Raw genomic sequence first — 11543 nt, 5'->3', positions numbered from 1 at the left:
AACATATCAAGTGAACACTTGACACAAGTAGCAATGCTTTCCTGGAGATGTCATTTTGCTCCAGTCTTTTATAGGGTCAGCCTCTTGTTTTCATGCCATAGAATATAAAATTAACTGCATGTTATTGTACATTCTAAGTCTTGTTTTTCATCTAAATATGTCAAACTGATATTTTTATTGACTTAGTAATTGCTAAATATTCAAGAACTTGAATTTCATCAATAACAGTTCACCTAACTGATGGAAGCAGGGTAAGCCATAGACCTGCAAATTTTTCAGAGGGTAATATATTCATTATCTAATGGGTCAGAGGAATATGAAGACTTGCTTTGGTGCCGGCCTTGAGCCTCCCTGCCCATGGCTTTTGTACAGTATCTCATGAACACTGATAGATTTAGTTGCCTAATGATTTGGGGACTTTGACAGCATAGCAGCACCCCCCTTTTTATAAAAAAGATAACAAAGGCAGGCAGAGGTTAGCAGATCATAGCATTTCATTGGGGTTGGAAGAGACCTGTAAGACTATCTCATCAACCCAGCACTATCACTGTAACCCCTAAATCACTAAATCATCCCCCTGCACCACATCCAGACACCTCTTAAACACCTCCAGGGATGGTGACTCCATCATCTCCCTGGGCAACCTATTCCAATGCCTAAAATGCACTGGAGGATGAGAGAATAGATTGAAAGCAGCCCTGAGGAGAAGGACTTGGGGGTTTTAGTTGATGAGAAGCGCAACATGACACAGCCATGTGCAGGCTGGTTGGGGCTCTGAGCAACCTGGTCTAGTGGGAGGTGTCCCTGCTCACGGTAGGGAGTTGGGACAAGATGATCTTTAAGGTCCCTTCCGAGCCAAACCTCTGTATGATTCCATGCAGTGGGACAGAACCCCGATGTGCTGCCAGCCAGAGGGCACAGACTGTGGGGCCATCTCGGCCGGGCATGTCCCCTTCTGCACTGGCCCTGCTGCCATGAGCCACTGCCAGACACACAGACAGGCTGCTGGCATGTGCCGGGATAGGCCTGCATGGGGAGATCACAGAATTACAGAATTGTCAGGGTTTGGAGGGACCTCTGGAAACCATTTAGTCCAACCCCTTGCCAAGGCAGGGCCACCTAGAGCAGATCACTCAGGAAGGAATACATCCCTTGTCCAGGTGGATTTTGAATGTCTCCAGAGAGGGAGCCTCCACAACATCCCTGGGCAGCCTGCTCCAGTCCTCTGACACTCAATGCAGAGAAATTCTTCCTCATGTTGAGGTGGAACTTCTTTTGTTTTATTTTATGGCCACTGCACCTTGTCCTGTCACTGGGCACCATCCTTTTGGCGCCCAACTGCCTTTGAGTTATTTATATGCACTAGTGAGACCCCCTCTCTCTCTTCTCTCTCTTCCTTCTCTCTTCTCTTCTCTTCTCTTCTCTTCTCTTCTCTTCTCTTCTCTTCTCTTCTCTTCTCTTCTCTTCTCTTCTCTTCTCTTCTCTTCTCTTCTCTTCTCTTCTCTTCTCTTCTCTTCTCAATAGGTCCAGCTCCCACAGCCTTTATTCATAAGAGGGATGCTCCAGTCCCTTCATCCAACAGCTCCGTGTCTCTCTTGTACTGAGGAGCCCAGAACTGGACACAGAACTCCAGATGTGGCCTCACCCGGGCCGAACAGAGGGGCAGGATCACCTCCCTCGACCTGCTGGCCACAGGTTGTGCTGGATGCAGCCCAGGATACCACCAGCCCTACCAAAACAGCATCCTGGATTTCCCAGGCCTGGCTCCCTAGCGCTGACACAGCCAAAGGCACGGGGACGGCAGCGCTGCCAGCCCCTCCCCGGGGCGGCGCGGCCCCGCCGGTCCGGCCCCGCGCCCCGGACGCGGTTGTGGCGGCGGAAGGGGCGGAGCGGCTGCGGGCCCGGCACGATGTTCCTGACGGCGGTAGCCTGTGAGTGGCGCGGGCGCGGCGGGGCCGGGCGGCGGCGGCGGTGGTGGCGGCGGCCGTGGCGGTGGTGGCGGCGGCCGTGGCGGTGGTGGCGGCGGTGGCGGCCGTGGCGGTGGTGGCGGCCGTGGCGGTGGCGGTGGCGGCCGTGGCCGTGGCGGCCGTGGCCGTGGCCTTGGGAGCGGGGCGGCCAGTCGGCCCCGGCGGCGCGACCTTCCCGGCCCTTCCCGGCTCTTCCCCTCCTTCGGCCGCGGGGCCTCCCGGCGTGCCCCGGAAGAAGCGCAGTGTGACCTAAACAAGACTTGCACCGACACAATATAGATGAGCTTTTTTTTTTTTTTTTTTTTTTTTTTTTTTTTTTTTTTTTTTTTAAATTTTAGTGGGGGTTTAAATTTGTGCTGCAGATTTATGATTACTTTAAATTCAGTGAGCTGATAGAAAAATAATTCAGCCTGTTCCATGCTGTGCTGTGGGTTAGATCAGCGAACCCCAAACCAGGCCCGTGGGAAGGTCGGGCTCAGTTGAGAAGGGCTCCCTGCTCTGCACCTGTGGCCATGCAAACCCTTGTGTTGGCACCACAGCAGGAACCGAAACTGGAGTGGGTAGAAACAAGTCCAGGAGACTGGGACCGCAGTTTCCACCAGCAGTGCTCCTCACACCTGTCTTAGCTTCACATTTACCCAGAGAATTCATACTTGGCACTGAAGCTGAAAAGTTACTGAGAACATCTGGAGAATGCAACCAGTGCTGCCTGTCATGCTGAGCACTGCATTTGCACAGACACTTGTAAAGGTGATATGATGGCAGAAACAGCAGGGAACTAACAGCATGTGCTTTATCGTGACAATAAAGCTCTTCACACTGTCTCTCTGGTGCTTTAGCAAAGTCAGGCCATGGAACACGCTTAATCTTTGTATGTTGCATATAAAGGAAGCAAGATAAAATGGTAACTGTTTCTTCTGTTTTTCTCTTCTTCATGCTGAAAAAAAAAACCCCAGTGGCCAAGAGCAAATCTAAGTAAGTGATGGTTTCCCTCATCAGTTTTTGATTACTGTTAAGTTGTATCTTTACAAAGTATTAAGCTTCTCTAGATATTTTTAATATAGCTGAGAGAATTTCAGTCCTTGAGTCTAGCTGCCTCCTCTCAGCCATTCTGTGTGTGTCTTCTCACAGGTAAGTACAGAATGGTGTGAAACTCCCATGGGTTCTGAACTTGCAGCAAAGGCAGGTTTTGTCCCATGGGCTGTCACATTGAGCTCAGCAGTAATCTCCAAAGCACCCTGTGTGGGGGGAGCACACCTCTGTGCTCTGTGATTAGAGGTTGTAAATTATCCAAGTATTTTTCCTGTTATTCACCTGTCACACCTTTTTAGCTGAGGAGAGTAAACTAAGGTACAGCGTGGGTCTTGGTTGTCTGTGGTGTGGACTTTGGGCAGGTGCTGTGAAGCCTTCCCATAGCCAAAGTGCAGAACACTTCCTAAGCTGAGCATATTCCTGAGTTGGTATGTGAGGAGTGGATAGGGTGCAGTCAGTGCTCTGAGCATCTTAGTTTGCTCTGTAGTCCAGCTCAGCAGAGATGTTAGAGGGCTCTGGAAGAAAACTAGTCACAGTCCTCTGACTTGTGTTAAGGATTGGAAAGAAAGGAATATGTACTTTGACCACACCAGTTCTCTTACAATGTGGGCACAAGGAAACAAGATCATGTGGAGAAACTGACTTAGATCCAAAATGCTCTTTGTAAGAAAATGAGCAAGACAAATCCAAGAGGCTGAACTGGAACATTCATGTGAACACATTCCTATCTTCCCATTCCCAGAAGTTGCATTCTATGTGAGTGTATTATACTTGATACCACACAGGCCTGGGATCTATGGCCTTTGGTACATTTTCTGTATTTTGGTTTTTTTTAAGAATCTGCCCCCAGCAAAGCCAGTACCAACCACTAGCCACATTTGAGCAGATTCTTCTGTTACAGAATTTCTGCACAATTGTCAGGCATTTAAATTAGGAAAGCACTTCCCAAGTATGTACCTGACAGAGAGCAGTTTGACATCTCATTGTTCTACTGTTAGCTGTTCATAAAAAAAAACACAGCAAACCAGGAGGTTTCTGCAAGGTGAAAAAGTAGCTTTTTTAAATGGTGTTACTAATGTTACTGTAGGGATTTCTACCACACACTCCCTTTTATTTTTTATCCCAATATTTCTTTCTGTTTTTTTACAGTCCCATATGCACTCCAGGAATATGTTCTTATATTATTTATCCTTCTCCACTGTCTTTGGGTTTCTTCCTATGCTCCAACAGCTTTCTAGTGGTTTCTGCCTCTGTTCCTTGTTACATTCCTTCACAGGGGAGTAATTTTTCTGAGCAAAAGTATTGTTTGGAATGGGTTTGGCCTCAAATGTGTGGTGCACAAGAATTTCAAGGCCTGGCCACACTGATGCCACTGATTCCCAAAGGGGAAACTGCACAGAGGCTTTGAGGAAGTGAGTGAGATATAGGGAAAGGAGTCTTTGTGGTTTCTGAAGCTTCACAGCACACCTGCAGTAGTGTACAGGAGAGGATAACAACCAGGGATAATCCCAAGGATATGCTCGGTCAGTTGTCTGCAGGAATCCAGTGTCTTTCTCTTTATTTTGAACTCAATAGTAAATTAGATTGCAAAGCTGAAAAGGAAGAGCATAAGGAAGTACACTGATCAGAGCTGTACAAGTGAGGAAAAACAGGTTAACTTTGACAGACCATTTTGTGTTAGAAACAGGAAAATACAGGAAAATGGAAAGTGAACTGAAATGTATTCATCTCTTCATTGAAATGGAAGAGAAAGATGTAATTTACAGACTGGTTAAAGGATTTTACATTTTTTTTTGAAAATTCAGAAGATGCCCTCTGACCGGGAAGTTGCTTGGGTCTTGGCATACTTCCAGACTGCATGTGTGGAGCACTTTCCTCAGTCTCCTGCTCCCAGGACACCGCAGTTGCTGCCAGCCTGCCCCGCAAACCAAGAGCCTTCCAGTGGAGAAGGGGGTTCCCATGGCTGGGTTAATATCAAGCTTTGTATCTCTAGCAGGATGGATGGTACCAAGGGGTTCTGCTTCTCCTTTTGCATGTCTCTTGTGCCAGCCTATCTGCTTAGCTTCCTCTCTGCATGAGGAAGTGATAGTCTGTGATCGAGTGTTATCTACAGCCTGAACATCTTTAACTACCATCATCCTTCCTCTCTTGCCATTAGTATTTAAGCCATAGTGACTCAACTGTATGCTGATTTTCCTAACTTCTTTTTTTCTCTCCTGTTTTTATTCTTCTCACCTCACTGTTTTTTGGAGGAGCTACTTCTCTCTAGGCTTGTATCCTATTGAGGAATTATTTACTTAAATTTGATCCTGGAGCTTATGGTTTAGTGTTTCTCTGTGTTAAAAGTTAAGCATACATAGTTTTGATACTCCCATCCCTGAAGTCGAAATGAAGTGTCTTATGTGATTGTGCCAAACTGCGCATGCTGAAAGCTTGTCCACTGGTCCATGCCCTGGCAGATGTCGTGGGCCCTCACTGAGTGCCTGTGCACTGACACAGAGACATCCCTTGTGACTTTAGATACATTCTGGTGAGGATGAAGAGTGCTGCGGAGACAGGCTACTGCTTCAACATCAGGAGACTCCGACTGCAGGAAAAACTGGTCTTGCTGAGATACGATCCCATCGGTAAGAGCTCGGGAAAGAAGTCAGTGTGCTTTGTGTGAGCTTCTCTGACTCTGTGGGAGAAAAGATTTGACTGCAACAGGATTTTTTCCCATCTAAGCAGAATACATCATAACGTGTTTCATACTCAAATGACTGTACGCTTGCTGTTCTTCATGGCATTCCAGTGGGAAGTAAATGTTACCCTCATTTTACAGATTGTGGCAGTGAAACAAAGTAATGACTTGCCTGATACATCAGAGACTTTGATGACAGCCATGCCACACGTCACTGGCGAAGTCAAGTGACACAGGAGTTCTTTCATTCTGTTTCTTTGTGTGGTTTGCTAGACTTTGCTACCTCCAACAAGCAGGCACAAAGTATGCATCAACAGAAGTGTTCTGTTAAGCTGCCATGGGAGCTCTAGACCAGAAATTTTAACCACCTCTTACAAAATGGACTTTTTCTTCTAAAGAAATAGGCACAGATTCTTCCTATTCCACAAATGATATCACACTCCAGATGGCAGTTAGTGGATTCTTTTACGTTGCCCTGGTCCTTGCAGATTTTCTCAGTTTAAGAATCTGATATGTTGGACAGGTTATAGCACTTGCCACACTGTCTTTTGCTTTTTGAAATGTGACTAAGGGTTCAAGTTTCTGTTGCTTGCATTAAAAAGCTGAATTTAATGTTAAAAAGCTTAATGTGGGTAAATTTAGAATTTAAACCAAACCATAGTAGAAATAACATGGTGTAGCTAATGCAAAAAAGGATTATTTAAAGTTGTAGAATATAAGAAATTTATTAAGCAGCTCTAAGTAGGTAGTGCATGGCCAGTAGTTATATGATTCAAGCTTATTTTTTCTTAAAACATTCTTGTTAGACAACTACCTTTTCATTCTCAGAAGTAACAGTACAGGAGCTTTGAGAGGTGAGAGAAACCACCAAAGAAGCAATATGCAGTTTTCAAAGGTGACAGAGGTTGTGGGTTTCCTTTTCATTTCAACAGAGAAGGGGAATCAGAGATCTCTGGGATTATATTCTTGAATAAGAAAAATCAATTATTGCATTGAAACATTGTGCAGAGTGATCCTCCAGAAGTTTTGCAACAGAACTCAGAACATGTAGTAGGTTGCTGAAGAAAGCTTTGATCTTTGTAGCCTGTAGTAGAATGCAAGTGAGAAATTGATGTGAGAAAGTGTTACATGTGTGAAGGGAAGTAAATTTGAGTCTAGATAACAACTCACATCAGGAATATGTTTGGAAGCATTTTCACTTGGCATGTGTTTTCACCTATGTTTTCTACTTCTCAGAAACCTGGGATGTCCACAGAATGAAGCTTTTTAGTGAAGCAGTGGCAGGATTGCCCAAGTTTCACTACCTCTCAACTGCAGCAACAGAATCTGTACTATCTACAGTATTTCTTAAAATGAAACTTTTTTGTGGAAGAAGAGATTTTGTTGTGTGGATCACTCTTGTGTAGCGTTCAAAGGAATTCATATAATGAAACTAACCAAACTGTTGATTTTCAGATGGCATTTTAAAGCTTTGCTTTGCTTTATTTTGTAATTTTTGTTTTTAATTAATGTATTGACTATGCTTAACCTGACCCTGTAGGGTTTTTTTTGCAAACACCTGCATCAGGCATTGTGGTTACGGCCAGTTTGTGGCTCGCTGAGAGATCCACAGGACTATTGGTTAACTTCTCAGTCAGTCTGTGAGGCCAACTGGATCCAACTCATCATTTGTAGTTGTTTGGGCTCTGGAGTTGAAGAGTAGTAGAAAGCAAGAAAGAACCTCTTTTTGTCCCTACATTGAACAGCTGTGACTCAGAATAGTCACACAGAGCAGCTGTTGAGTGTTTTCAGTCACTTGCATTCTGACACTTATTCTCACAGAGGTAAAGTGGACATCTTAGGAACTAAAAATTACATGTGGTAAAGTGAAAGCACCACAAAACTCCTTCAGGAGTTGGTTAACAACAGTGCTGTGCCAGTCAGTTGCTCCACACTCATTTAAGCAGTGAAGGCAGCCAGGAGAAAAGGAACGTGGGCTGGTTGAATTGAATTTTAACACTTCAGGCTTCTTAACGGATTCTTTTTTCTCTTTTTTTACCCCTGTAGCAAAACAACGTGTTCTCTTCACAGAGAAGAGAAAAATCCGTTCTGTGTGAACAATGACTGGACTTGATTTATACATGAGAAAAGGATGGTCTAGGGGGAGGATGGGGTGAACACTGATTCAGAAATCCAGCAACATGGGCTGAAAAGAAGGGAAATTAACTGGGATCACCGTCTCCTGTGATTTGAAGGCCATTGTGACTAAAACAATGTAGAGAGAGAAAATTCTTAATGTCTGGACATAGATCATCACAGTAACATTTATTTATCTTTTGAGTTATTTTTACAGTGCTCAATTAAAAAAAATTAAATAGCAAATCTCATTGTCTGTGTATTCTATTGTGAAAGAGGTTGCAATCTTCAAAGGAACTATTGTTTTATAAAGCAATAAAAATTAACATTTTCCACAGCAGGAATTCAATGGCAGGATTGCAAGTTTTTCTACCTACCAGCCACAGATTCAACAGTTGTGACCATGAGCTGGTGTCATTACTTGTAGGGGTAATGATGCACCAGCTTCTTCTGAGGAAAGAAGGAATGGGAACCTAAATGAGTTTTTGAATAAGCTATTAACATGGTTAAAGGCCTGTATTATTTTCAGCCAGGCTAGTAAGATGGATTTTTCATTCCTGGGTTCTTGTCAAACATGAAGAAGACAGACAAGGTAGTTCTCTGATGTTCTTGTAAGTTTTTTTTTTCCTTAATTAGCTTGCCTGTGTTCAGAGCAATGTGGATAGAAACATTTTTCAGAGTCAACCTCAGTAACAGTTCTGACCTATTAGCAGCTGGAGGGACCTTCCTGAGTGTGGGGAAGCACAGAGTGCAGTGCCACACCTGAGGCACATGGGCACAGGCGGGCCCAGGCTCGATATACATGGCTTTGTTGTGAGCCAAACACTGGCTCTGGTGTTTGAGCACTGAAGTTGTAGTCTCAAAGCTAATGCTCTGCTTCATGTGCTGCCATTTCACAAAAGCAGTTCTGATAAAATCAAGTACAAATACTGTCAGGAGCCAATTACCCTCAAGGTGCTTTGCTGTAAACTTCATGTAGTTTGGTAGAGTACACTGTGTGGTATGGCCACAGGGTTGTGTGGGGCCAGAGAGACCTGCTGAGCTGTGTTTGAAAGACCCACCACCTGCACCCCATCTTACTGCTACAGAACAGGAACACACTAGATTCCTGAAATAAGGAGCAAAGAGACTGCTGGCCTTTCCAGTCAGCAGAGGAGAACCTCAGTGCAGTCAGGAGAATAATGCTGTCTGGTATGAGATAAAATCAGTACAGCAAGCTAGACAATCAATTAGAAAAGGTCCTGAGGCAAGTCCTTCCTGTAAGGATATGAAGACTGTGTCCCCGGTGCTTGGACGCTCACTGATGCAACGCAGTTAGACTTCCTGATCATTTCCTCCATGGATAACTTGGGATAGTAGGCCAGGTAGAATGCCAGTGCTCCCACAAAACTGTCTCCAGCGCCCTAGAATAAAATAACAAGCTTAAGTGTATTTGCACAGGGAAACAATTCAGATGCCTTTACCGGAAAGACACAAGTTGTAGCACTGATTACAGGGGTCAGGAAATTGTTCAGGGGTTGAGTTCAATACACTTTTCTATGCCCAGGAAATTTTGCAAAGTTAAACTAATGCTACAGTATTATCCTTGTGCCCAGCTGCTGAGTCAAGGTGCACACTATAATATGGCTTAAAACTTAAAGAAAAAGCAAAGCAAGCATGCCACAGTTCAGCAAGTTGGTATAAACATTGCTTTTGAAACTTCCTGTTGCTGGAGTGTCTGATTTGATTTCTCAACCTGGATGTTTCATTAAAGCTATTTTTCTCTTATTTAACTTCCATTTTTTATAAAGGTCAGTGGTAGAAGGGGCAGAGAAAAGGGTGGGGGGGAATAAGCCATGTGGCTTGTGGTGTCTGTAAATTCCTAGTTGCAGAAGGATATGTTTTGACACTTCCAGAACTTAGCTGTTGTTTATTAAAAAGGTCCCACTGTCATTAAAAACTAACATTGTATCTATCACATAAATCGCTCTTTTTCCTGGGGCAAGCTTTGCCACCTGCACTGAGTTTGACCATGGAGGATGAGTCGTGACATTCACCGGGAGCTCTGGCAGCCATGGCTCTCTTGAGCTACCCATTGTTCCCAAGCCATGCCCTGTGTGCCCCGTGGGAGCCCTCGGGAGGCATGGAGTACATCTGTCCCACATGGGCACCAGCCACACCCCAGCTTGCTCTGACCCTTCTGCCCAGATACCACTGGTTGTGCTCTGGTCAGCAGGGAGTGACAGCTGTTTGCCTCCCAAGCGCTTCTTAACAATAACTGTTGTTTAGCTGTTCAGTGCTGTGACGTGTCCCAGCAACTGGCAAAATTTAACTTGATTGATGCTTGTGTTTAACTTGATTTGCTCGTTTTAGTTCACAGTGTTCTTTCCCTCTCCTCCTCTAAAACTGTCTTGATTTCTAAGGCTAGACTAATACCAGTTCTTGTTGGTACCATAAAACTGGTCCTAAGGTCCCTTTTTTTAAATCATACTTTTATACCAGTGAAGGCATTAAACTAGACACAGTAGTATTATCTTATTTCATTCCAGATCCAGCATATGGACTACTTCCCCTGAGGGATTTTGCCTCTGTAGTTGTAATAAATAGGCCCAAGAGTCATGTGACAAGAGCAAAGGGCCTGGAAAAATTGTCAAAACAGCTCAGCAAAATTTCTAATGGAAGTTATGACTAGGAAGTAATATTCCAATTTTCAATACTAGTGTTCCTCAGTCTGATACTCTTACTTGCCCTGAGATCAGCTGCATATAATATCATTTTGGCAAAACAATGCCACTTCCACAGAAATTTGTTTCTAATGTTGCAAGCAGCTGACAGGGCAGAGCTGTGTGGGCACTGCAAGGGACCCTAACAGGGGTGAGCACAGGATAGGGGCCCTACCCCAGGCCTGGCCTCTCCTTGCCCAGCCCTGCCACAGTGGCTGTTTGCATTGGAAAAGCTTAACTTTTTTTAACTTTGCATTGCCAGCAAACTTTTTTAAACTTTGCATTGCCAGCTTAACTTTTGCTTGGCCTGGAGTTTGAATGCTGTCTTCTATCAGGATACAATGGAGAGCATGGTCTGGCAAATGACAAGTTAATAAGCAAAGCGGTACCCCTGCATGCAGCTGTAGCAGCACCTGTTTAAACAGTTCTGTATTCCTGAATATACCAGGGGCAGGTGAAGGTTTTTATCAATTTCTGTTGGGCCTTTGTCTCCCTTCTGGTTTCCAGAGTGTTCCCACAATGGCAGGTGGAGCACGAGCAGGTGACTGCTAGTTAAGCATTGCCAGTGTCTTTGTCTGATGCATAATATAAAAATCTCTATCCCACTTCAGAGTTTGTAATCTAATCACTGCATGATTAATTATTAAAGCTATTTTGATGCTTTTGTTACAGACAGGAGTAGGATTTCAGCATGCAGATCTGTTCTGCTGTAGCTCTAGCAGGAAGAACATTTTTTACAGTGATCACTGGGAAATAGAAGTAGCCAAATATTTTAATGAGTAATACTCAGAATATCTGATGTCAAGTGGCATAAACTGTTACCTGGCAGCAGCATGGAGCAGAATACTGTTTTTATACTATTTTTTCTTTAATAATTGCTTGTTGGCTACAGGAAAAGACTAACCACGTGTTACCCAGGTCTGTGTGCCAGTGAGATGGAGTGTAAGTTCTCCCTGCAATGTTACTGTGGCTCTCTGCTCATGGGTGATGCTCTGAGGTTGTGAAATGGCTGGGATCTCCCTTTTAGCATGGCTGAACAATGATAAA

At 44.3% G+C, this 11543-nt stretch overlaps 2 protein-coding genes and 1 long non-coding RNA gene across 3 annotated transcripts in view; 2 read left to right on the top strand and 1 right to left on the bottom strand.

Moving 5' to 3' along the window:
• The first annotated feature begins 1798 nt into the window (after positions 1-1798).
• Positions 1799-8040, top strand: MRPL33 (mitochondrial ribosomal protein L33). Its single transcript, XM_068185532.1, has 4 exons — positions 1799-1931; positions 2924-2942; positions 5520-5626; positions 7726-8040. Exons 1-4 carry the CDS (start codon positions 1910-1912, stop codon positions 7773-7775), a joined length of 198 nt encoding a protein of 65 aa, XP_068041633.1. The 5' UTR covers positions 1799-1909; the 3' UTR covers positions 7776-8040.
• On the top strand, positions 2953-3937 carry LOC137471320 (uncharacterized). The gene is made up of 2 exons (XR_010997525.1): positions 2953-3337; positions 3458-3937. It is a non-coding gene; the product is annotated as an uncharacterized lncRNA (long non-coding RNA).
• Positions 7965-11543, bottom strand: part of RBKS (ribokinase) — a 72816-nt gene continuing 69237 nt past the window's right edge. Inside the window, exon 8 of the mRNA XM_068185530.1 lies at positions 7965-9197. Coding sequence (XP_068041631.1) covers positions 9024-9197 — 174 coding nt within the window. The 3' untranslated portion in view covers positions 7965-9023. The remainder of the gene's footprint in view (positions 9198-11543) is intronic.

Source organism: Anomalospiza imberbis, chromosome 3 (assembly GCF_031753505.1).
Source record: "Anomalospiza imberbis isolate Cuckoo-Finch-1a 21T00152 chromosome 3, ASM3175350v1, whole genome shotgun sequence".
In the NCBI taxonomy this organism is placed as follows: Eukaryota; Metazoa; Chordata; class Aves; order Passeriformes; family Viduidae; genus Anomalospiza; species Anomalospiza imberbis.
The sequence above is the reverse complement of the archived record's forward strand: the minus strand, read 5'-3'. Positions and strand labels throughout refer to the sequence as shown.